Source organism: Colias philodice, chromosome 25, assembly GCF_061535455.1.
Source record: "Colias philodice isolate Cphi_HAF_F1 chromosome 25, ilColPhil1 Martin Lab GWU primary, whole genome shotgun sequence".
In the NCBI taxonomy this organism is placed as follows: domain Eukaryota; kingdom Metazoa; phylum Arthropoda; class Insecta; order Lepidoptera; family Pieridae; genus Colias; species Colias philodice.
In genome coordinates, this window is record NC_143110.1 from 7,400,916 (window position 1) to 7,427,780 (window position 26,865).

At 34.7% G+C, this 26,865-nt stretch overlaps 2 protein-coding genes across 3 annotated transcripts in view; one reads left to right on the forward strand and one right to left on the reverse strand.

Moving 5' to 3' along the window:
- The window catches only part of LOC149477485 (myrosinase 1-like), a 305,300-nt gene extending 289,916 nt beyond the window's left edge, over positions 1–15,384 (forward strand). The window contains exon 10 of one of the 2 annotated variants that reach the window (XM_089711073.1): positions 15,161–15,384. In XM_089711073.1, the coding sequence (XP_089567199.1) occupies positions 15,161–15,316 (156 nt within the window). In that variant the 3' untranslated portion in view covers positions 15,317–15,384. Of the gene's footprint in view, positions 1–9,331; positions 9,518–15,160 lie in introns of those variants that run through there. The other variant, XM_089711072.1, reaches the window with a different exon arrangement.
- LOC149477496 (uncharacterized) overlaps positions 1–26,865 on the reverse strand; it is a 202,496-nt gene that overhangs the window by 111,329 nt on the left and 64,302 nt on the right. The window lies entirely within an intron of this gene.

Below are 26,865 nucleotides of genomic sequence, written 5' to 3' on the forward strand. Positions count from 1 at the left end.
GCTGGAACGCGCTAATCACAATCCATTTATTGAGGAAGGCTATAAGCTGTATATCATCGCGTTAAGATGAATAGGACCGGAGCAATGCGGGTAAAACTGCGGGGCAGAGCTAGTTTTGTGTGCGTGTGTGTATGCGTGTGTGAGTGTGTATACAGAGAATAACGTCTTATATTTTGATATATGTAGGCAGATGCAAATGAAATTGTAATAATAGTTTATGACAGGATATTTTAACGGTCTAACCCAAGCAAACCCGCATCGTTCGATTAGTTAACCTAGCCTATCGAGTTTGACCGTTATTGAATTCCATCGAACATTGTAGCAATAAAAATTTAATACTTTTCATGATTTTAGCGTGTTTATTCATGGATGGAATTTTTATTAAAACGTTCATTTGACTTTTTTGTCATTTGTTGTTTTTTTGGATGCAAAATGCAAACGGTGCGTGTCATATAGCAGCTCTGCTATTGAAATAAAATAAATTAACTTATGGTTTATTTTTTATCCTTGGTTAAAAGTTATTCGTCGAATATGGTATTAAACAACTAGGTATTTCAAAAATATTATGTTCTATTCGTGTTTCATTACCTGACTTTTGACATTTTATAGAGGACATTTTTTATATTATTGTGTAATACTTTATTGGACGGATAAATTTTAACCAAGGACTGAAAAATCGGTCCTTAATCAATTTTTTCAACATTAATTTAACCTCCAACTCCTAAGGTAGCTTTAGCTATTTTTTGTGAGTGTATAAATGGACTTAACTATGAGATATTTGAATAAAATAAACATTAAAATTGCTTACAATAACGACACTCGATACAGATATACGTATTACTAGCTGTGCCGCGCGGTTTCACCCGCGTGGCTCCGCTCCTGTTGGTTTAAAAGTGATGGTATATGGCCTATAGCCTTCCTCGATAAATGGGCTATCCAACACCGAAAGAATTTTTTAAATCGGACCTGTAGTTCCCGAGATTAGCGCGTTCAAACAAACAAACTCTTCAGTTTTAAAATATTAGAATAGATAACGCTGCGTACATTTGCTCTAAAAATGTTCCAACGCTCATACGATAAAACGACTCCACAATATGGTCGGGTTTCACATTAAAACAGGGATTGTCCTTGCTCTTTATGCCATTAGGAGGCTATAAACAAGGCTAATAATGCCTCTTTCGATACAGGCTTTTTTATACAGGATTACGGGTCGGTCGTTTTTCAAGATTATACAGATTCAACTGAATTTTATTCAGTGATTTTTGCATTAACGTAATGCGTGTGTTTTATTACTGTAATTTGTTTCGTTCCATGCGCTTTCGTTCGCGGCATTTATAAGAAATGGCGGATAAAAGGGCGCGTTTTCAATTACGCGGGAATTTTTAAATTTGGAACGTTCGCGTTGTATGGAAAATGTTATGGCCAGTTTTTTATTTTTAAATTGGGAACGTTGTGGAATATGAATGGATAATTTTATGGCCAGTTTTTTGTTTGCGTGATGTTAATTGTTAAAATTTTATTATACTTAGCTTCTTTTTTAATTTGGAACTATTCTTTAATTTGTGATAATTTTTTACTTTGTAAAACCAATTATATAAATTAGAAATGTATAAAATATTGTAACATCAAAATTGTTTACGCTATATTTAATATTTTGTTTTTATTATAATTTGAAACTTAGTTTACTACAGAATATAAAAATTCGTATTTTATAGTTATAATATTTCGTAACAAGATGGCAAGTGACTAGACGCCAGGTTGCAGTGGGATTTCATACCAAATTTACATACAAATTACTTCTTATCATTTCCCAAGATAAATATAACTTTATTTCATAAAATACTAGCTTTTTGCTCGCGGCTTCGCTTGTTCTGTCTAAAAGCTAATAAATTATATACTTAAAACTTATTGGAAATCACTCTATTAATTAAATTGCATCAAATTCCGTTGCGTAGTTTTAAAGATTTAAACATACATAACTAGTTACACAGAGGGACAGAGAAAGCGACTTTGTTTTAAAGGTAGGTACTGTTTTGTTATGTGAAATGATTTTGATACGGTTTTTTGTAATAGATAGAGTGACTCAAGAGGAGAATTTGAGTAGTATATAATTTATTAGGTTTTAGACAAAGCGGACGAAGCCGCGGGCGGATAGCTAGTATTTTATACATATAAAACAAACTGGAGGCAATTACTCAACGACTACAAAGATTACAAGCATAATAACTTAAATTCAAGCAAGAAAACGTTAAGAAATATCATGAATGCAGAGTTCAAAAGGGCAATCATAATAATAAATAAGAAGAACCATAAAATTTAAATATGACTTGAATTTTCTAAAAGGATATTTTCTCCTACTTCTTAAATTATAGAAGCTTTATGTCATTGGAAAATGTAGACCATAAAGAATGAATGAGAATATAAAAAAAAGACGGGTTGCACTCCGGGAGTGCCGGCAGAAGTGAAAACTTGATTACTAACGTTGAGGATGTTTGATATCCATCCGTCTTACGCTTTTTCGAACAGGTCACGTGTCCTGACGCGAGTTTAAGATTTTATACCCAACGCCGCTAAAGAAGTTTTCACTTCAAAAAAGCTGAATAAAACACGCTTTAATAAGATGACATTATTGTTACAAAATTTAAACTAAATATGTCCGTTCCCAATATCGTATCTATCTTCGGTTTGACTCTACTAAAGATAGAAAATGCTATCTATCTTTCGTTTTGGCGTCCCAATAAGCTTACTAGCGATAAGCTAACCTATCTCTGATCGCTATCTATCGTCTGGAGGACTAACTGCTTACTAGAGGTATATTTTTCTCTTGGAATTTGTCTATTTGAGCGTCCTAATAACGTTTTGACAGCTGTCAGCCAGTAATGGCCGTTCCCAATATCGTATATATCTTACGATAGATAGAACCTACTATCGGAGAGAGCTGTCTATCTATAACCGTAGTTTGAATATTGGGAATGGCCATTAAAGTGCATCAATATCGAGTTTAAAGGAGCCGGTTACACACAAACATATACAGGTGAAGCCGTAAGCCGATAACCGTGTTAAACAAAATTCCTTTTTTGGCTAGCTACTGTTACTGTTAATAGAGCTTTCAGCAATGACCTCTCTGAAAACAAAACTAGAACTTAGTATACAATATACATGCATTTCAAAAAGGTTGAGTTAATTTATGCATTTAATAAATGGTGTACTTAATTTTATCGAATTCTTACATGAAATTTAAATTCAAATGTTATTAATTACTTACTAATTTGTTCAAAACCTATAACATAACTGACTGACCGGTTGGCTTGTTTGGTAGTGGCCCTGCCTTCCAAGCCAGAGGTCGTGGGTTCGATTCCCACCCGGGGCAAATATTTGTGTGATAAACATAGATGTTTGCTCTGTGTCTGGGTGTTATTTATCTATAAAAGTATATATTTAAAATTATATATATGTATTATGTATGTTTATCAGCCATCTGGTTTCCATAACACAAGCGAAAGCTTAGTATGGGATCAGGTCGTGCCGTGTGTGAAAATTGTCCTGAAATATTTAATTTTATTTATAACAATACAATATGGCGCAGATTCAATCCTTTTCTTAGTTGTTCCACGTTCATTGGACTTTGACCCCCAAATACAGAACGATGGTCAAAATGGAATAGAATACTGTTAAAATAATGATTAAAACTGAACATTAATGTGATATAGAGCATGCAGTAACCCAGTTACATCTGGCTTCCCGCCAAAAATTCCGTGTCCTTTTTATGTCATGCCTCTGAAGAATTCGCTAATGCAAATTTGTAATTAAATTATTTTGTAACTGTAGAATAAATAAATTGTAATGTTTTTATTATATTTCTAGTATTTAAGCATCACAATAACGTTACTATCACTGTTTTAACTTTACCGTCAGAAAAAAAATTAATAATTGCCAGGAAAACCTTTTAAACCACACTTTTTATTTTAACAGCATGACGTCCAGCACGTCGACCAGTTGAAATACATCCTCTCTTAGCATCCTCTACACAAAATAAAAAAAATATGGCAATATAGAAAATAATAATTTTAAAAATACACAAATCTAATCAAAGAGCTTCATTATCTACAATCATAGATAATTATATCTCTTTGCTTTCGCAGAATTGTGATAACTGAACAATATTACTTATTTATTATAAATAAACGGAGCATAGTCAACAACTATAGAACTAAACTTCCATAAGCCGCTTACTCCCAACGCGACAAGAACATTTTCAACATAAGCTTCTTAATTCTTTGCACTTCTATTATTATTTTAAAATACACTAAATTTCATTAAGTATCTTGTCCTACTTGCCCCGGTTTTGATAGGGTTGAATTGTCAATTACCTATTTATATTACTGGAGCTTTTTGAACGAAAAACGAACGAAAACAGACGAAATATTTCTGTAAAACAAACCACAATTATTTAACAAAATCAAGTCATTTATTTGCGGCAATTAGTTCAAAAGGAAATTAAAATACATATATTTATTTCAGAAAAACACAAATTAAAAAACATTTGCAAATGTCCTCCTACATTTGTGGGTTTGCGTATTCGTGCAAATGTTTGTGAATGGCATGCGTTACGTCAAAATGTTATGTCACAGTTTTCTTTCTTATAATACGAATTATCGACTGCAGTACAGTAGTTACTAATAAAATATGGCCTCATCTATACTTAGAATACCTACACGCATCTAAATAAACATTTTAGACATTCGTCAATATTTTCTTTCAATAACGAAGCTTTGTAACAGATTCCTTAAGCATTCGTCTAACAAAAACAACTCGTGAAATTAGAGATATTTTAAATGTTAAGCGTTCTAACAGACCAACAGCAAGTTGCCGATGCCACATGTCGACGGCAGTCGTCGGCACTTCGACGGCAGCAGCCAATATGTCGACGGCTGAAGTAGCCTCTGCCGTTCACAACTTGCCGTTCGTCTGTTAGAACTCTTAGTGACGTATTAGTCAAGTTTCGACTGAAATCGGGTTATTAATAACGTAACAATAGAAGCTGACAAAGGCAGGGATATTTGACGAATAGTATATTAATTAAACGCAGTTGTGGCTCAGTGATTAGGACCTCAGACTTAAAATAGAGCTTTCCGCCCGTGGCTTCGCCGGATTTGTTAAAACCTAATCAAATATATACTAAAACCTTCCTCGAGAACTCTATGTAAGTACTTAAAAAAATCAAATTCCGTTGTGTAGCTGTTTTAAAGATCTAATCATTCATACATACAGACAGACGCAGGAAGCGACTTTGTTATATACTATCTTATACGATAAGTCGGGATTTCGATACGAGCATGCAGGAAATAAATTGCTCTCTCAAATTATCTGCGCATATTGTTAACATCATCACCGCTCGAACGGTGAGGAAAAACGTCGTGAGGAAATCGACATTTCGAAGTCTAAAGTTCGACGACGTGTCTTCCGCCAACCCGCACAGCGTGGTGGATTATGGCCTGTACCCTCATAGGCCCGTGTCCCAGAAGTGGGAACGTATATGGGCTGAAGGTGATATTAACTGAAAGTGGTAAACATAAACTTTAGCGCAGTGGACCCTTAAGTTTGTGGTAAGGACCAACGTTGGCTTGATGGGGGTTAATCATGGCCCAGTGGGACTGTGACTTTTTTGTCTATTTGTCTGTTTCTATGCAACCATTAGAGATACAAAGACATTTTAAACAGAATATGTATTAATGTAGTTATTTATTTATTTAAACGGTGCACACTACAGTCGACAATTATGAACTATTTTAAAATTATAATACACTAGAGGTCGGCCCCGGCTTCGCCCGTGGTACATATTTCGCAATAAAAGGTAGCCTATGTCCTTTCTCGGGTATCAAAATATCTCCATACCAAATTTCATGCAAATTGGTTCAGTAGTTTAGGCGTGATTGAGTAACAGACAGACAGACAGAGTTACTTTCGCATTTATAATATTAGTATGGATTTTGAAATAAAATACCAACCAAATTGTATACAGGATAATATTAATAATATAATGAATAGCCTATGTAAAGTCAATGAAATAACATTGTATCGGTATATTCAGTTAAATAAAGTATCTAAAACAAAACAATAATTATTTTTTATTTATCATTTTTTTTTGAGTTTATCTACACATCTAGGTACTTAAGATTTCACAGAAATATAAAGCAAAATATGTTAAATACAAGTCTTAAAATTAATAAAATAATTAAAAGCTGAGCGAGTTCCCCGAACCATCTAGAAATTTTCGGATTATCGTTACGTAAAAGCTATTATTTTTATATCCAACATTTTTGTTTTTGATTTATGTGGAAAATTCGTTTATTTTACACATTTTTAGCATTCATAAAACTCTTATAAAACTAAAAGATTCGTCGAATTAAAGTGTAAATCTGCAAAGTTTAATTACTTCTCTCGATTGTTAACTTTTTCAAATCATAATAAAAAGTACTGCGTTGTAAATTATGACATGAGATAAGCGCGTTCAAAAAAACACACAAATAAACAAACTCTTCAGCTTTCTATATCTATACTTTCTATATTATAAAGTATAGAAAGTATAGATTAGTATAAATATTAGTAGGGATTTTTCTGTAGCTATGCGTTTACATACAAAAAGTATATCACAATGTAATAATGACACATGCACATTGCATGCGCCTTGACCGGAGTGCGTCTTGCCAACTAGTCGAGGCCATACGGACATGCATTGAATGTTTGTTGCATTACTTTGAATGTAAATAGAAAATCATTTTCTTGGAACCAATGGTGGGAATTGGGAAATACGTGTCTAAAGGAAAATGCAAATTATTATGTTATTTAAGATGATTTTATGGCGATTTTTAGATTAATTAATATGCAATGAAATTATAAACAGAACTAGAATTACGAATAGAAACACCAATTAGGAATATGAAGGTAGATCAAGCATTTCTCTAACGAAAAATCTGGAAAAAAAATTATTTTATGCTACTAAAATTCAACTCAGAAACAATCTTGAGCAGTTGAGAAAACCATTAGAAATCGAACCCAGGACGCTTCAGATTCAGTATTGGACAATTAACTATAATCTTAATCTTAATATACATATATATATAAATCTCGTGTCACAATGTTTGTCCTCAATGGACTCCTAAACCACTTAACCGATTATCTATACTTCTATACTAATATTATAAAGAGGAAAGGTTTGTATGTATGTATGTATGGTTTTCACGCATGAACTACTGGATCGATTTTGATGAAATTTGGCACAGATAATCTTTAAACCCTGAGAAAGAACATAGGCTACCTTTTATTGCGAAATATGTACCGCGGGCGAAGCCGGGGCGGACTGCTAGTACATAATAAAATTCGCACACCATGTGCAGTTGGATCCAACTTGAGAGATAGGATAGTTTAAACATGTAGGTACCACGGGCGAAGCCGGGGCGGACCACTAGTAAATAATATGAGTTTGATGCCATTCAGCTCGGCCGTGGCACGTTGGCGCACTGCTCTAATGTCATTGACTGCATTTAACCTGGCATAACAACTAGCATAACTATAAACGAGAAATAAGTTAGTCTAGCTAACTAGCTAGACTAACTTATTTCTCGTTTATTATTTTACATGTTCTTTTTGAAGTGAAACTTCTTTAGGCGCGTTGAGAATAAAATTTCAAAATCGCGTCATGGCAATATCGTTACGTCATGAAGTAAGGCGATGATTTTGGTAACTTTGAATCTTGCTAAAGAAGTTTCACTTTTGACACGTGTGCTCGGCATACACGCTCTTTTTTTCCTAGATTATTTTGTGTGTCTTACTAGCTGGAAAACGCGACGACTCGAATGAAACCTGGGTGACCTATGTGCTAATCCAAACTACAGTCTCTCTGTAGTTTTAATATAGATCTGTATAGTTATTGTTGCATTAAATAGCAACAAACATACATCCATACAGGCATAGAAACTTTAGTCTGTATAATATTGTTATTAACAACATTTTTAAGAATAAAATCACGCACTAAAAAGCGTTGCTAAGTGTGAAATACATGCTTCATAAACCCTCCACAGTTCTTTAAAAAGACTGAAAGCAAAGTAAAACTAAAATACAGACTATACCAAAGCCTCGGTACCATTTTTAAACTATTACTTGATACGACGTTGCGTTATTGAACGAAAAAATGCATCTAGTCGACTTCACTATACGGTTTATCCTAACAAATAACTTATAAGGCCTTTGTGAAAACTAAAGCTTTTTAAGCGTAACGTTAAACTAAGTATTGAAAAAAGGATAGTATCGGGGAGCCGATAAAGAGCGTATAAACGATGGCGTTTAAAATGCATTCATTCTTCGAAAATTAAGAGCACACATACATGCATTTGTACATATACACTTTTTATAACATAAGATACACAAGGTTTTTTGTATAAATATTAAAGTATTAGCCTGATGAGAATGCATTTTCTACAAATCTCTTATCTTCTGAGCTTCCAACTGAACTACAAATTCTTTTTTATATCATTTATTGTAATTCAATATTACCCATTATGCCAACATTAACTGTGCCTCGCGGTTTTACCCGCAGTGCTCCGCTCCTGTTGGTCTTAGCGAGATGATATTTAGCCTATAAGCCTTCCTCGATAAATGGCCTATCTAACACCGAAAGAATTTTTCAAATCGGACCAGTAGTTCTTGAGATTAGCTCATTCAAACAAACTCTTCAGCTTTATAATATCAGTATAGATAAAAAATCAAGCAAACCATTTCGTAGTCACGTCAAAAACATTTTAATCTATATCGAAAGTTCTAGAACAAAACAATACATCAGCAATCGTAACATCTGCAGCTGCAGTAAGGCCGTTTTATTATCAATAAAACTGAAAACCTTTTGTAAGCAGGATTCTATCGTAAAACTTTTGGGCTCTTACGAGACAAGGAAATAGAGGAATATACAAGTTTTATTCGTTATTTAGATCTAAATATTTTTGAGGTTAGGATTCGAATTTTATTCAAGTTTGTTTTATTATAACATTTATGCATTATTTGGTTGTTTTAAAAATCATTAGATACCTTTTATACTGTTTTTTATCTTTGTACAATAACAAAGATTTATTCCTCATAAGCACCTATATTAAACTAAAAGGACAAAATTGCCAAAACTTCTATGATAAAGACAGGATATTAAAATAACCGGGAAAGCAAACTAACGTTGAACATTGCATATTAAAACACAGGCAAAGTTTTAAGCGAACGTTAATATCTCATAATACAGCAATAAATTTACAAAGTATGTGACTGTTGCCGCAACAAAATCGTGCAGAACGGAGCGTTGCGACTGCGTCATCGCGGCGTCACGTCGCGGCGCCGTGCGATTGGCCGTTGGACCCCACTGTCCTCTACTACTTGGACTCGCCACGCAACCGCTGAGCAGGACACTCCCTTACTAAAATTAATTATTCTACCAAACGCATTCTGTAATTTTGAAAATTAAATTAATACGCGCAAATTTATTGTCTTCTTCTTTCGTCGTCAACATTTCTGGTCCTTCGAGCCGGATCACATCCTGGATTTTGGAGACGCAATCGGCGAAGAAGTCGCAAAATTACAGTGCAGTGTGGTAAGACGGCCAGCTAATTTATCCAACCCTGTAAAGCTTCATCTGAGTGATACTGTGCTTTGTATATTCCAGAGCTTTTGGTGTTGCTTGCCTCCTCACGTGCCTTTACGCAACCGAAGAATCTGCTTCACGTGGCACGTAAGTACTTGTAGCTTTTTACTTCAGTCATTATGTCTCTTTCTGAGCAAAAGGAGCTTAAGGATTTGAGGAAAAAAAGGGGGTTAATCAAATGCAGGTTAACGAATTTTAAGAAATATGTTTCGTCTTTTGAAAACGTGGATCTTGATACACATCAAAGGGCAGAACTAAAATTACGTATACCAGGTGCACAAAGTTTAATGAACGATTTCAACCAAGTACAAAGTAAAATCGAAGATCTTGTCCCGGAGTCAGAAACGGATAAACTCATAGAATCACGCGTAGAGTTTGAGAGGGAATATTATGTTGTCCTGGCGATGCTGGACTGCATGGTAAACCCAGATAATTCCGAGGATAGATCTGTTAATAAATCCATTGACTGTTCCTTAGCGCACGACCATACGACCTGTAACAATTTTAATAACGATTCAGTAAAATTACCGACTATTTCTGTACCTAGCTTTGACGGTTCACATGAACACTGGGTAGAATTTCGCGACACGTTTTCATCCTTAATTCACAATTCGAAAACAATACCACCGGTTCAAAAATTCCATTATTTAAAGGCGAGTTTAAAAGGCGATGCCAAAATCGTTATAGAAAACGTAGAATTTTCATCCGAAAATTATATGGTTGCATGGGAGCTTTTATTACACCGTTTTAATAACACGCGTTTGATAGTGCAAAGTCACATTAAGGCAATATTTTCACTTCAAAACGTCTCAAGAGAATCGGCTATTCAATTACACAATTTAATTGATACAGTTTTAAAAAATTTACGTATTCTTAAAATCTTAGGAGAACCCACGGAATACTGGGACACTTTGATTATTTATATCGTAGTTTCAAAGTTAGATCCTACCACTGAACGCGAGTGGGAACAATATAAAAACACATTTTATAAATTACATAAGGACAAAATTATTAAACTAAACGATTTATTAGAATTCATTAAAGAAAAAGCCGATTTATTAACTACACTATCCGTAAATCACAGTAAACCTAGTATTTCAAATAAATTTTCTACTTACCAAAATAAAAATTCATCATCCAAAATTCATTGCAACATAGTTTCGGATAACAAACAATCTAAATCGCAATCCAATAAGTCGCGCAGCCATTACAAGTCATGTTTGCTATGTAACGAAAGGCATCAGCTGTATTCATGCCAGAAGTTTCTCGACTTATCTCCGCAACATAGGGTTAATTTCATAAATGATAAAAACTTATGCATTAATTGTATGCGCCCAGGTCATTTAGTTGGTACTTGTCTTTTTGGTCCGTGTAGAAAGTGTGAACAAAAGCACAATAGTTTACTTTGTGATGCAATAAAATTATCACCGATTAAACAAAATACAGTGACGTTAACTACGTACGAGCACCCCTCGCTTACTAATACGCATCCCGTTTCAGTGGTTTCAGTAGATAACGCACACATGCAACTTCAATGTATTAATCACGCACAAACCGTTATGCATACAAAGGATGACAATTATTCACAACAGATTGTCATATTGTCAACGGCGATAGTTGAAGTATATAATGAATCGGGTGAGTATTATTGCGCACGCGCAGTTCTAGATAGCGGAAGCGAGCGATCCTTTATAACGCAATCGTTTGCAAATAAATTAAATATACGAATATTACAGTCCACTCAACATATTCACGGTGTAGGTAATTCTATTACGCAATGTTCGCAATCTTGTAACATTGAAATTAAATCGCGCGACGGGAGCTTCACTGCCCGTTTTCAATGTTTGATTTTGCCCCAAATTACATCAAAATTGCCTACAACCACGGTTAATTTAAATCAATTTAATATTCCTCACAATTTATTGTTAGCTGATCCCAATTTTTACGAAAGTCAACCTATTGATTTACTGATCGGTGCTGATTTATTTTGGGAATTAATAACCGAAGGAAAAATGCGCCTGAAAAGTGGTCCTTTCCTTCAAAACACCAAATTAGGTTGGATAGTGTCAGGTGCAATTAAATCTTTTCCGTATACTAGTAATAAAAAATTATCACATATTAATTGTAATTATTCGACATTATCCACGGAAGATGATTCACTCGATAAGTTAGTTAGGAATTTCTGGGAATTAGAAGAATTATCCGCGCCTAGCAATAAATTACAGCAATTATCGAGCGAAGATAATATTGCTTGTGAGGAACATTTTATTCGCACAACACGTCGACTTTCCGATGGTCGTTTCTGTGTTTCAATTCCGTTGAAACAATCACCTGAGTTATTAGGTAATACACGCGCACAAGCTGAACGTCGTTTTTACGCATTAGAGAAACGTCTTCAGCAAAATACTAATTATAAAAAGATGTATTCTGATTTTATACAGGAGTATATTAATTTAGGTCATATGAGTCTCGTCAATACGTATGGGAATCCGCACTATTTCCTACCGCATCATGGTGTGTTTAGGGAGCACGCCACCACAACTAAATTACGCGTAGTTTTTGATGCGAGTATGAAGTCTAGTTCCGGCGTATCATTAAACGACATACAAATGATTGGACCTGCTATTCAAGGTGACTTGATTTCTATTTTATTACGTTTTCGCGAGAATAGGTATGTCGCATGCGCTGACATTGAAAAATTTTACAGGCAATTGAATATTGCTGAAGATCAGCGTGACCTGCAGCTGATCTTGTGGCGGGATGATCCCTCAGAGCCGCTGAGGGTGTACCGACTCAACACCGTGACGTACGGAACGGCATCCGCACCGTATCTAAGTTGTAGATGTTTAAAGGAATTAGCCAAACACTCGAATATTCCGTATGTAGCCGATACTATTAATAATTGTTTTTACGTTGACGATCTCATAGTTTCATCGAATTCTATATCCGAATTAGAAAATATTTGTAAAGAAACTAGTAGTCTTTTAGATTCAGCATGTATTAAATTACGAAAGTGGATTTTTAGTCATAATTTAAATTTAATTACGCCTAGCGTTAATGAATCGCAAACACACGATCTATGTTTACTGAATAAAACTTGTAACAATAAAACGTTAGGTATCGGATGGAATAGTCTCGATGATTATATTTATTATTTCACGCAAATTATACAAAAGAGTGAAGTAGTGACAAAACGTATTATTTTATCGTGCGCTTCACAAATATACGATCCGCTAGGATTATTGAGTCCGTTTATTACTATCGCAAAGCATTTATTACAAAGATGTTGGTTGTTAAAATTGACGTGGGATGAATCGGTTCCTAACGAAATTTCGCAAATATGGGATAAGTTTATAAATGGATTATCTTTTCTTAGCAGTTTACGAATACCGCGTCACGTTATGTGCATTGATCCAGTGCGAACCGAACTACATATATTTACCGATGCTTCACAGGTCGCGTACGGAGCTTGCGCATACGCTCGTACGATCAATGCAACAGCTGATGTCACAGTGCGCTTGATATGTTCGAAGGGTAAGATCGCGCCGACTAAACCTACAACTATACCTAGATTAGAGTTGTGTGGTGCGTTGTTAGGTGCACGATTATATTATAAGCTTATTGGATCACTGCGTTCAAATTTTGATAAAATTGTATTTTGGACAGATTCAACTATCGTTTTAGGTTGGTTAGGTATGCCTATTAATTTATTAAAACCTTATGTTCAAAATAGGACGGCAGAGATTCACGAGCTGGCCAAGGAACATCCATGGCGTCACGTCGCAGGCAAGGATAATCCAGCCGATTTAGTCTCACGCGGGCAAAGTCTAGAAGCGCTTAGCTCCTCATCTTTATGGTGGGAGGGTCCGTTATTTTTACATAATGTACATTTTGAATTGCCCGATTTAAAACATTCCAAATTAATTAATTCAGATTTACCGGAAATTAAATCTACAAATATTTGTTGTCACATAAGTAATAATTTAAACGATAATTTAATTATTTTTTCTCGATTTTCACAATATAATAGACTTAAACGCGCAGCTGCTTATGTATTACGTTTTATTAATAACGCGCGAAATAAAACTAATAAGTGGACAGGTTTATTATCAGTCGAGGAATTAAATCGTGCTGAATTAACGTTAGCAAAGTTGAGTCAACAGGAATCGTTTCCCGATATTTACTATGCGCTTAAAAATAATAAAAATATAACGAATATATCAGGCTACAATCAAATTTCTAAATTAAATGTATTCTTTGACGCAAATAATAATTTAATTCGTGTAGGTGGGCGTATTCAAAATTCGCCAAATTTTAGTTTTAATAAAAAATTTCCTATTTTAATCGCAGCTAATCATCATTTTTCACTTTTGCTTTTTCGGTTCGAGCATGAACGTTTACTCCACGCCGGGCCACAGCTTCTACTGTTTACGCTCAGAGAGATGTGGTGGCCGGTCGGCGGCAGAAACCTCGGTAGGAAGGTGGTACATTCGTGCATGCGCTGCGCACGACTGCAACCGACTACGGTCGCGCCTATAATGGGGAATCTACCGCAGGAGCGTCTGGACCCAGGTTATCCGTTTATACGTTGTGGTGTCGACTACGCTGGCCCAGTGTTCACGTTGAATCGCAAAGGCAGAGGTGCTAAGTTACAAAAATCGTACATATGCTTATTTATATGTTTTGTTACACGCGCGGTTCACTTGGAACTTGTTAGCGATCTATCGTCGGAATCATATCTATTAGCTTTGAAACGTTTTATATCGCGGCGAGGTAAACCCGTGACTATCTTTTCTGACAATGGGAAGAATTTTGTCGGTCTCATGAATGAGTTCAAAAAATTTTTAGCTACCTGTTCTGATGAAATTAAAGCATATGCAACTTCGCAAAATATTAATTTTAAAATGATACCTTTTTACGCTAGTCATTTCGGGGGATTGTGGGAAGCTGGAGTAAAAAGCTGCAAGCACCATCTCAAACGTGTAGTAGGTAACGCACATCTAACGTTCGAGGAGTTTAGCACAGTATTGACCCAGGTTGAAGCTGTCCTGAACTCCCGTCCTTTGACCCATCTTTCCACAGATCCCAATGATTTCCTTCCACTTAGCCCTGCACATTTCCTGGTTGGTCGTCCGCTGACTGCACCTGTAACGGCTGAGCTGCTATACGACGTGCCTGAGCTTCGTCTCCCGAGGTTCCAGAGGGTGGAACAAATACGCCAGCACTTTTGGAATCGTTGGTCCAAAGAGTATGTCTCCGAGATGCAAACGCGAACCAGATGGCACCAGCACAAGGGGGAGCTCAAGGAGAACACGCTCGTTCTCATTAAGGACGACCGATTGCCGCCGTTGAAGTGGAGCTTGGGGCGCATCCACGCGACATATCCGGGGAAGGATGGAGTAGCACGAGTGGCCGACATTCGTACTGCAGACGGCATCGTGCGTCGGGCGTTCACTAAAATTTGTCCGCTTCCTTCACCAGATAGCTGATTCTTCGCTTCGTGGTCGACAGTTCGTTGGAACCAGCACGTTCCAAGGCCGGGAGCATGTTGCCGCAACAAAATCGTGCAGAACGGAGCGTTGCGACTGCGTCATCGCGGCGTCACGTCGCGGCGCCGTGCGATTGGCCGCGGATTGACCCCACTGTCCTCTACTACTTGGACTCGCCACGCAACCGCTGAGCAGGACACTCCCTTACTAAAATTAATTATTCTACCAAACGCATTCTGTAATTTTGAAAATTAAATTAATACGCGCAAATTTATTGTCTTCTTCTTTCGTCGTCAACAGTGACTAATTGATATTTAAGTAAACAATGCTAAATAATTTATATGAAACAGGGCGGGATCGTTGTTCCATTCATTATAGTTCCTTAGATTTAGTGTTTTGGTTTGCCAATAAATAAAAACTATGACAAAGTTCTAATTTCCATCACATATGTATAAGGAACTTATATCAAACAATTTGTACAACAAAATCACGTTAACAGAAAATATACCACAATAATGTTATCCCAAACTTATCAAGACGAAAAGTCAATACAAGGGGAAAAACAGGATGGATCTGGGAACCGAGATGCCAAGTGGGAGATTGATGATGTCTTGATTACGTGTGGTGATAGCAATAGACTCTACACTCGATTACATTGAAAACTATGCTCTTGTAGTGATATTTCGTGCTTTATTCATTCGCAATTGATCCTTATTTGTGATGAGTAGGTACTGACAAACAAAGAGAACTGCGAATGCTTTTTTAGATTACCTTGATATGAGTTCGGGATTGATATCGTTTTGAATATAAAATCCCGGTAGTTATTTACGAGCTTTTTAACGTTGTTTTACAACACTTTTAAATGAACAAAAGATAAAAAAAATATATAACAGAGCAACACGTTTGATGTATGAAGCTGAATTATTATCAGAATAATTATATTATCAGAAGAAGTTTACGACACATTACCTATTTTTAGTTAGTAACAAATTTCCTTCCATACACGTAATATATACCCCAATTTTATTGGTACCGTTTGACAAACGAACGAATCGTATCTCCCACAACCAGTAATGGTCCCTTTGAATCTTAACCCATGATATACTGCTAACTGACTTTACCTAGCCGTTTGTTAACTGTACCATTTCTGGTACGTTTTGGACATATTTATATTAAGAGAATGTCAAAAGGTATGTGGAATAAATAAATCTTTGAAATGTTTGTATTTCTAGTTCTGACTACCTAACCTAGGTACTGAAATTGATTTTTATTTCCATTAGAATGATCGTTTTCCCATTTTTTATTAGTTTCTAATCGTTTTATATTGTGAGCGTGTACCTGTGTCAAAATCATATTTATAATATTATTTAATGTGAGCAAAATGTACATAAAAAAAAGACGGGTTGCACTCCGGGAGTGCCGGCAGAAGTGAATAACTTGATTATTAACGTTCAGCATGTTTGATATTTTGGAATGGTATCCGTCTTACGCATGGAATATAAGGGCTAAAAAAAAAAAAACATCCGTCTTACGTTTTTTCGATCAGGCCACGTGTCCTGACGCGAGTTTAAGATTTTATACCCAACGCCGCTAAAGAAGTTTTCACTTCAAAAATATATGGGAACTTATTAACATCTAGCTAAATAAAATTATACATAATGGCGTAGAAAAGCACTCATCATCAAAGCAAATTTATAATTTAAAAATAAAATGTTACTGAACCGATTTCAAGTAGAGTGCTTGTGTATTTAATAAGCGAATATCATTTGTTAATAGTAGGGAAATAAAGCAAATAATAGAATGATCTTGAATTTGAGAAGATTATCCTTCTACAAAAATATGTTTCGGAAAGGACTGTCTATTCGCAAACCTTTACTTGACCTATCAAGGTCAGTGTTAAAGATGAAACATTTTGTACCAAATTCTGAAACGTAATCCGCAGAACGTTATAATAAGGTACTCATAAAATAATGGGCCAGAGGTCGTGGGTTCGATTCCCACCCGGGGCAAATATTTGTGTGATGAATAGATGTTTGCTCTGTGTCTGGGTGTTTATTATCTATATTTTAAGTATTTATTTAAAATTATATATAGATATGTATGTTTATCAGCCATCTGGTTACCATAACCCAAGCGAAAGCTTAGTATGGGATCAGAGCGTGCCGTGTGTGAAAATTGTCCTGAAATATTTATTTATTTATTATTTATTAATTAATTAACTATACAAACTTATTCTGGAAGTTCTATCAAACAGTAAAAATAAACATTACTAATATTATATTCGTTTTTGTTTGCCCATAACCGTCATATACGCGGAACTTAAGGATTTTCCAGGTTGCCTGGTAGAGATTGCTGTTTAGCAATAAGGCCGCCTTTTGGGCAAATTATGCTTTTGTGTTTCTACTTCTTTTTGCATACTATTGTTTTCTCATATTTTGTTCAATAGAGAATTATAAATAAATAAATTTACTCTGCCTTCAAGTTCCTTCTTCTCTAATACTCAAACTAGCGGTCCGCCCCGGCTTCGCCCGTGGTACCTACATGTTTTATAGCCTATGTTGCTCAGTGAAGATGCAGCTTTTTAATGGTGAAAGAATTTTTGAAATCGGTCCAGTAGTTTATGCGTGAAAACCATACATACATACATAATTGCAAACCTTTCCTTTTTATAATATTAAGTACTAGCTGTTGCCCGCGACTTCGTCCGCGATTCGGTCGTTTTTCGTCATTCGTCGTTTAAAAAAAATACGTGACACTTTATTTTTGAATGTTCTTAATTGTCTCTTATAAAATTTAACTACATTAAAATTGAATACTCTGATAAGAAAATCTTAAAATCATCGAAAATCATAGACATCGAATATCTGAGGAAAACATGAATGAATGTGATTTAAATTCTACATTTCTTAGTAATTAAAATAATAATCTAAATTAAATGTAGATTAACAGTTTGAGCGCACCATTATAGAATATGTACCTAAGTAATAAATTACGTTAGTTTACATAGTAACTTTACTAAAAACACGATGACTTTCTTTCGCGCTCGGTACCACAAACTAAACATGTTTGTGGTACGTGGCCCGCGTCACTTTACCCCCCACGAGTTCCCCTCCGTTGCTATGCGAAAATACATTCGTCGCCCTACTGTAGGAAAAATTGTAATACTGCGGCCTGGGCGTTATAACACGCTCAGGGAATTCCTGAGTGCTGATAGACTTCCGTCTATCGGCATTTATACCAATTTTATATTAATATCACCATCTTGAGGAAAAGCTTCTAATATCGATTTAAAACGCATATATACGGATTAACCTGATGAATTAACATGTTCTAAAATTGTGAAATGAGTTCAGTTTTAAATTCGAGAAATATTGATTTCTTGTATTCGATTATTCGTCGTAGTCGAATACAAAATATATTTAAAGAAACTTAGGTTGGCCTTCAGGCAAAAGGGATCCTATCAAATGATAAACTTGACCTTGTATCTTAAAAGTAAGAATGAAAGGAGCATCTGATAATTGTTGAGCACCAAAGGATCATTTAAAACGCAATACTATAAGAGCTAATATTGTCTAAGAACTGTTTAGATTGCACATGTTCCTCTAAAACTTAAAAGTAGTGATTTCAAAGGTTCCGGCGTATCTTCAAACGAAAGCCGACTCCTTACTCCACTTTAAAGCATTACAAAAAGAACATACTACGTTAATATCGCCTATACAGAAGATGATCTGTAATCGATTGTGAGGTTATAAGCAAACCCACTTTTATATTATTTTGTCGGACCACACCACCGAATTTGTAGATTGATCTTCTATGTTTACCTCTAAGTCATTAAGACTATGTCGAAATCTGTCTGCAATAAGACGGGCCTCTCGCTATTCGTCCGTTTAAAGAGACCAATAGTTTCAATTCTTAATCTTTCATTAAACAAACTTATTAATCGTTCTTGTCTCAAATAATGGTAATATTCGCGTCCCTACTCTAGTCATTGCTTATGCTCATGTTCATCTTCGAGAGATCGAATAATATTATGGTGCACCCTATTATTTGTCAAACGGTCTTCATATTGAGTAAAAGTTTCAGAATTCTCGAGATAAAATATGACGATCGTGATCAGCTGTGAGACGTAATTCCCTCTCAGTGAGGGTTTCGGTCTCACGGGATAGTACAATATGCCATTTGCGATCAGCTGTGAGACGTTATATATACCCTCAGTGAAGGTTTCGGTCTCACAGGATAGTACATGCCGTTCGCGGTCAGCTGTGAGCCGCAATTCTCGTTGTGAAGCGGTTTCAGATTCGGCATAACACATGTTGTTTTCGGTCAATAGTAAGCCTCTTATCTCTAACGATCCTTGAGAACTCTTATTTCTCATTTTCTTAACTTTGCTCGAATTTCGATATATAAAGATTTTTTAGGTGGCACTGATGCGGGTGAATAAAAATTAAAACGGACTAAGAGTGTTATAATCTCAATCATCATCATCAATACATATAATAAAATTGTGGAAAAGTGATGTCTGTACAATTAAAATATGTAGAAAAAAATTAGCAGGTGTTATTATTATCGAGAAATCGAGAGAAACCATTTTTTTCTCTTAAAAGCTCCCCCCCTCCCACTTCCCGAACTCCGATTGACCGTAATTTATTTTTCCTTACATTTTTATCATATCCTTTTCTAATGGGTTTCATCCTACTGCGATTTTTTTTTGTTTCAAAAATTATCTACCCTGGTGTATAGGTAAATTTTCCACATTAAATGTCCTTTAAATTATGTCGTATTATATTTTTAACCCCCGACGCAAAAATACTGGTGTTATGTGTTTGACCGCTATGTATTTCTGTGTGTGTGTGTGTGTCTGTCTATGGCACCGTAGCTGGCTAACAGGTAAACCGAATTAGATGCGGTTTTTTTTTGTTAGGCAGAATATTTTCCGACGCTGGTTCTTAGATAAAGTGTATCAAAATTGGTTCATCCACTTATTATACCTACATAGGGGTAAAAGTGGGAATGAAAAAAATGAAAGTTATAATTTATTTTTAAAGATCGTCGGGAAGTTTATGAAATTATTTATTCCTTTTTCTATACACTTTTCTTCGTCTAAACGGTTTAGTTACGTGCTCTCTCTCTCTTCAGCCTTTAGTTACGTGCGTGAGACAGGAAAGATCTAATTTGGATTTGTTTCTGGATTTGATAAAAACTGAGTATCGATTAAGCTGATCAGTGGCTACTGGCTACACCATAGATTATTAAAAACATCCGTTTAAGAAAGGAAGGAAATAGAATTTGCTCCTCTCCCCCCCCCCCTGGTTCCTAAAAAATAATATGACATAATTTAAAAGAAATTTTACGTAGAATTAGTTAGGCATTTCTTTTTTGATTTTCGATATTATATACTCATCATAATTTTTAATTACAATATGTAACTATTTGGTATAGGTTAGGCATTTCATTTCTTGATTTTCTTTAATAATTTGGTACGTAAGTTTTTTAGCTCAGTTTAGTAAGAAATTTTAATAACAATTCTTTTAATTATTTATGGTAGTACAACAGTACAGTATGGTTGTACGTATTTACTCAATAATTGTATGTTAAGTAGTAATTCAGCATGGGCGTAGCCACGGTGGGGCTGGGTGGGGCGCTTACCCTGGCTTTGATCTGGTAGGTACTAATTGTGAAGGGGAGTGGGCGTGGGCGTGGGATTGGGACTGAACGTGGCATATGGCGTGGGAGTGCGAGTGGGCGCGGGAGTGGGAGCATGAAAATAAAAATGATTTTTTATTGTTGCCCCACCCTGAGCCCATGGTCATAGGTCCCATAGTCACTATTCCACGCGAACGAAGTCGCGGGGACAGCTAGTAGACAAATATAATCAGAAAGCTTTGAACTCCTAAGCTCAACCATAAAAGATAGACATTTATGATGTCGGGAGATATTTTTTATATAATATGGAGAACATTTCTTTCATACTTGATTTCTGTGTAGCTTTAACCATTAAGATACACGCATTAAGAACGCACACGCGACGAAAGCTTAAAAATGGAGTTGCTGCTCTGCTCACGAATATGAAAAATAATTGTACCAAGTTTCGTTTAAATCCGTCGAGTAGTTTTTGTTTCTATAACGGTTATACAGACAGACAGACGGACAAACATTTTTGACGTCGATGTCGATCTCTAATCACCTCGTGATAGTTATTTAGGAAATATATTTCATGTGCAGAATTGACCTCTACAGATTTAATATAAATAGGTATACATATATTTAGATTCCAATTTCCATGTAACGTTAAATTCGACTATATAATAACTAACAGACAACGCAGGTTACTCTCGTTTCCGTAAGTTGAGGCGGCTACATATTCGGTCCTAATAACATGACTTTTTGTGAACGAAACGACAGCGCGGTTTAATGCGATGGCAACACCATCAGAAAAAAGGAAATATTTTTAACTTTGAAAAAATATTATGATTTACACTATTAATACTATTTTAACATTAACACAAAATATAAGACTGTGAGTATGTAAAAATAAATCCAGCTAGTTTCACATCACACTTATGTTTATAATTAGGTATACGACATGAAAATATATTAATTACCAAGCAATAATCATACAGATAAATACTGAACAAAAGTATTAACAGTCAAAGTATATTTTTACTAACAACATGTAAATGATGAAGGAATAATAATTATCAACGAACTAACCTTTTTGTATTAGAGTCCCGCCTCGTGATCGAATTATTAAAACACGAAGATTTTTAAAAATGTAACCAATGAACACAATCAATATTAGATTAACTGTAATGGTGTCTAGTTTGACTTAAAATAATATACATCTACCCTCACTTTTAAAAATGTAGTATATTCACACGAATTATATAAGCGCACCTTATAGGGAAGGGAAGATTTATTATGGGTTAAAGAGTTAAATAAATAAATAACATAATTATATTTAAATTATTAATTTTTAACATTGTGTTCAGTAGTGTTAACATGTAAATTGATTTGATTTTTACGAAATCTCATAGATGGCGCTGAATCAAATTTGTCTTTATAGTACAAAGATTCATTAAACAGTTTCTCTGCCCAAATTACGTAAATGACGTAGTTTTTATAGTGTAAAGCTAGATAATAGCATGGCTTACTCAAAAACAACATTTAAACATGAGCCTTTAGATTGTACGCTGTCGTAGTACACGGAATACGTAAGAAAAGTAAAGGTTCACAGCTCCTCCCCCGGAGGTGATAGCATGATAATATGTTTAAAAAAACCTCACACGACCTGTTAGTAATATTCATGCAAAATTTGAAGTCAATCTATGCAGTACTTTTCGAGATTAGCTCGGACAAACATACAGACAAACAGACAAACAGACAAACAGACAAACAGACAAAAATTCTAAAAACTATATTTTTGGCTTCTATATCGATTATAGATCATGGATTATGTATTCTTTTAAAAAAATATTCAATGTACAGTTTTGACTTTCCTACGATTTTATTATATGTATAGATAGATAACATGAAAGAAAGATTTTTGAAGTTTTCTACTCAGAATAAGTAAACATTATTTGTACTACAATCCTAGGATCCTATCCGTCTTTCAAAAGACCATACCATGTAAAAAATACTTGTCTCATAAAGCACACAACCCATCACAAGTGTAACCTGCATATAAATAAAACGATTTTATGCCCTGTCTGTTTTTTTTTTTAAATAAATATTATTATAGGACATTATAGGACATTATTACACAAATCGACCTAGTCCCACAGTAAGCTCAATTAAGGCTTGTGTTATGGGTACTAGGCGACGATAAATATAATATTTAATAAATACATATTATATAGATAATAACATCCAGACCCAAGAACAAATAATTGAGTTCATCACACAAATATTTGCCCTGACCGGGGATCGAACCCGGGACCGTCGGCTCAGTAGGCAGTTACTTTACCACTGCGCCAACCGCGTCGTCAACCCCGTCGTCTGTCCTAAGAAAATCTCCTCAGCCTTGCCAAACAAAGGTTAGTTTTAAATTGTACCCGCTCCATGAATAATTTAGAGGGACCGAACCCTTTCAAGCAGTTTATTGATTTATCTTTCAAATTCCGTATAGTTTTTAACCGAGTTACAAGAAGGGTCCTTTGATCAGTTTGTACGTTTTTGCTACCTTTGAATAAACGGGGAATCGTTTGATTAAATAAACTTATAAAATAATGACAATGATTGTGAGATGAAATTTTGTTTACTGAGAAATAATGACAGGCATGGATAATAATGTAATTGGAAGAAAAGCAGATTCAATTTAGGTATAAGATTTGAACAGCTCAATACTTTCTTTACTTGAAATAATGTGCGCATGTTTAAAGAATTGTTGGTTTATTTTATTTCAACGAGAAAATAGTTCGTAAATAATTCAAGTAACTATCATCTAGTTACTAACCTAAAAAAAATATTACCCAGCTCACAGTCAAGCCTTACAAAAACAGAACATGAAAAATAGTTTCTCCATTTATAATATTTAAATCTTCACAGAGATTAAATTCTCGTGAATATCTTCTTAGCTTCAGATAGAGTATCTAGTATTATCTGTGCCTCAGATACTGATCAATCCTCTTAAAGGTCTGGATTTCAATATCTTAGGTAGCATTAGGGGTATAGATAACTTGGTTACTAAGCTTTATGTAAACATCTAAAATCTTATTACAGTAATGTTTAAATATTAACTACTAGCTTTCCGCCCGCGGCTTCGCCCGCGTTTTCAAAGAAAAACCCGTTCCCGTAGGATTTCCGGGATAAAACCTATCCTATGTCCTTTCTCGAGTGTCAAAATATCTCTATACCAAATTTCATGCAAGTTGGTTCAGTAGTTAAGGCGTGATTGAGTAACAGACAGACAGACGGAGTTACTTTCGCATTTATAATATTAGTATGGATGATTTATAAAATAATATGTAATGAATAAAATAATTATTTAGATCTTTAAAATTAAGATCGTGATGGGGTTTTTTTAATAGATACTCTCGAGAGATAGATTCTCGAGGGAGTTTTTAGTATTTATCTATAATTTACTAACTGTGACGCATGGTTAAACCCGCGTGGCTCCGTTCCTGTTGGTCTTAGCGTGATGATAAACCTTCCTCGATAAATGGGCTATCTAACACCGAAAGAAATTTTCAAATTGGACCTGTATTTCCCGAGATTAGCGCATTCAAACAAACAAACAAACTCTTCAGCTTTATAATATTATAGGTTTTAGATAAAGCGGGCGAAAAGCTAGCTGTTGTAGAATAAAAGTAGAGTTGTAAGATTGAGTAAATAAATAGTGTAGCAGACGTTTTTCTGCCATATAGCACTGACCTTAGCACTGACATTGAACTAACTTTTATAGCTTCTATTTTCTTTTCATTTTATGAGAATAATAAGGAACCAATTTATCAGGCTTTGTAACACATAATAAAGCTTGGGAAAGCATTTAATTACGAAAAAAACAATTAATTTGTCTTGTGCCTACAACAATAATGTTCTGATTGATTTTTATGTGACATAGGAAGATTTCCATGTCAGCCATTCTTAGTTAGGGCGTAATAAAATCAACTTTATTGTGCCTCTGTCCACAGCTAAATAAAGAATTGCGGTTCCCTTTCGCGTACTTCTTATTTTTGTTCACTCCGAATTATCTTTGTATTTCAAGTTCTAATAAAACGTAAGTTCTTTCATTGAAGAAAATAAAAAAGTGATTTATATAGACTACTTCATTATCGAATAGAATTCTACAAAATACTTCATGCTCAAGCCTCAAACACAGATTAGGTACTAACTCAAGCCAGAGATGATTTTACACTGCACATTTTACATGACATCAACAACAGAGCCAAACCTGTCATTCGTATCAATCAATCGGTAAGCATGCATCATAACCGTGTAGACTGGATATTTAAGACAATGTTGTTACGTTTCTGCTTGTTTTTGAAACAAAACTTTTTATAAATATGAATTAGGTTTTTTTTATTGTGAGTAAAACAATATTAATCGTTTTTTTTTTTTTATTAAATCGGATCATTTTTTGACAAATTAAACATAGTCTTAACAACATACATATAAAAAACATAGGCTTAGAATAAAACAAAGATCTCTACTAATATAAAAACTTGGCTTGAAATGCTGCTGCGTGTCTAACTAAAATATATCAGTAAATATATTCTCTCCAAAATATTCAAATCATTTTCATAAACAAAAATATGAACTAAATCAATTCAAAAATAAATTAACGACATTTCAACGAAGGCTAGACGAAACGTCGGCCAAAATAAACTGACATTAATTGACAGCGAGTGGCATTACCAAAACTTTATTTTGAGCTTTTTGTGCCTCTTTTGAAGAGGAAAAAATAACAGTGAAATATTAGCTAGTAGTAGTATGTTATTTAACTGTGATTTTTAAATCGCGTCTCACACCGGCTTTACTCACTAAAATAGCTCTTGTATAATAAAATAATCGAAAACGTGATACCTAGAATCGCATATAATATACCACCATTTAGTTAAAACTTTATCTTTAAAGCTAAAGATTTTAAGAGATTCTAGATTTGAAGACCGAAAAAGCGAATTAAATTGAAATAGTTAATTATGGATTTTCTATATAATTTTCCATTAAACTATCAACAGATAACATTTGAAGAAATAAGCAAAATTCTCAACGAAATACATAGGATATAAATATATTCATACCATCACTATCACCTGTATTTAACAATAAATTATTTTGAATTTGAGATTTAACACTATATACGGGACGATTGATATAGAGACGTATTAATAAATCATTTAGCATAGCTTATTAGGGTCCTGGGTTCGATTCCCGGTGGAGACGAAGAAAGAAAATGTCTCGGTCTGGCAGGACACAGAAGGCTGAGAATTTATTACAAGTTTCCCTTGATTCTAGTAATCACTTAATATTACAGAGGTGAAAGTGTATTTTGCTTGTCTTTTTTTCACGTCGCAAAGAACCGTTTTAATGATGTGATTTTTCTGTCTAGAAACTTTGGAGCCTACAGAGTGATTTTGGCGAAGCCTCGGATGAAAAGCTGTGCTCCGCGGTTTTACCCACAGTACCCCGCTCCTGTTGGTCTCCGCGAGATGATATAATATAACTCTGAGTCTACCTCGATAAATGGACTATCTTAGACAAAAAAAATCTTTCAAATCGGACCAGTAGTTCCCAAACAAACAAACAAACTCTTCAGATTTATAATATTAGTAAAGATTATTAATATTTCAAATAACAATCAGCTATAACAATAATAACTAGCTGAAACTGATTTTCATTACCATTATCAATCGAATCGTGTTTACATTAGCAACTTTAATCAGTTTCCCGACTTAATGCGAAAGTTTATATGGATGTATGTTTGTAACTCAATTACGCGTAAACTACTAAACGTATTGATGAAACTTGGCAGTGTTAAGCTTATGTACCTGACAATAGCAAATAGGAAGGTAAATTAAGAATAGAAACGTAATTACTTTTGTCAATTAAGTTTTACACATGTGTTTTTTAATTTGAAAAATACGAATTAATTAGACATACGATTTACTTAGATATTATTTTTTCATTTGAATAACAATGTATATTATTAGTTTGACGCTTACATAAAATTTAAATACACACTTTATTACTAAACTTATA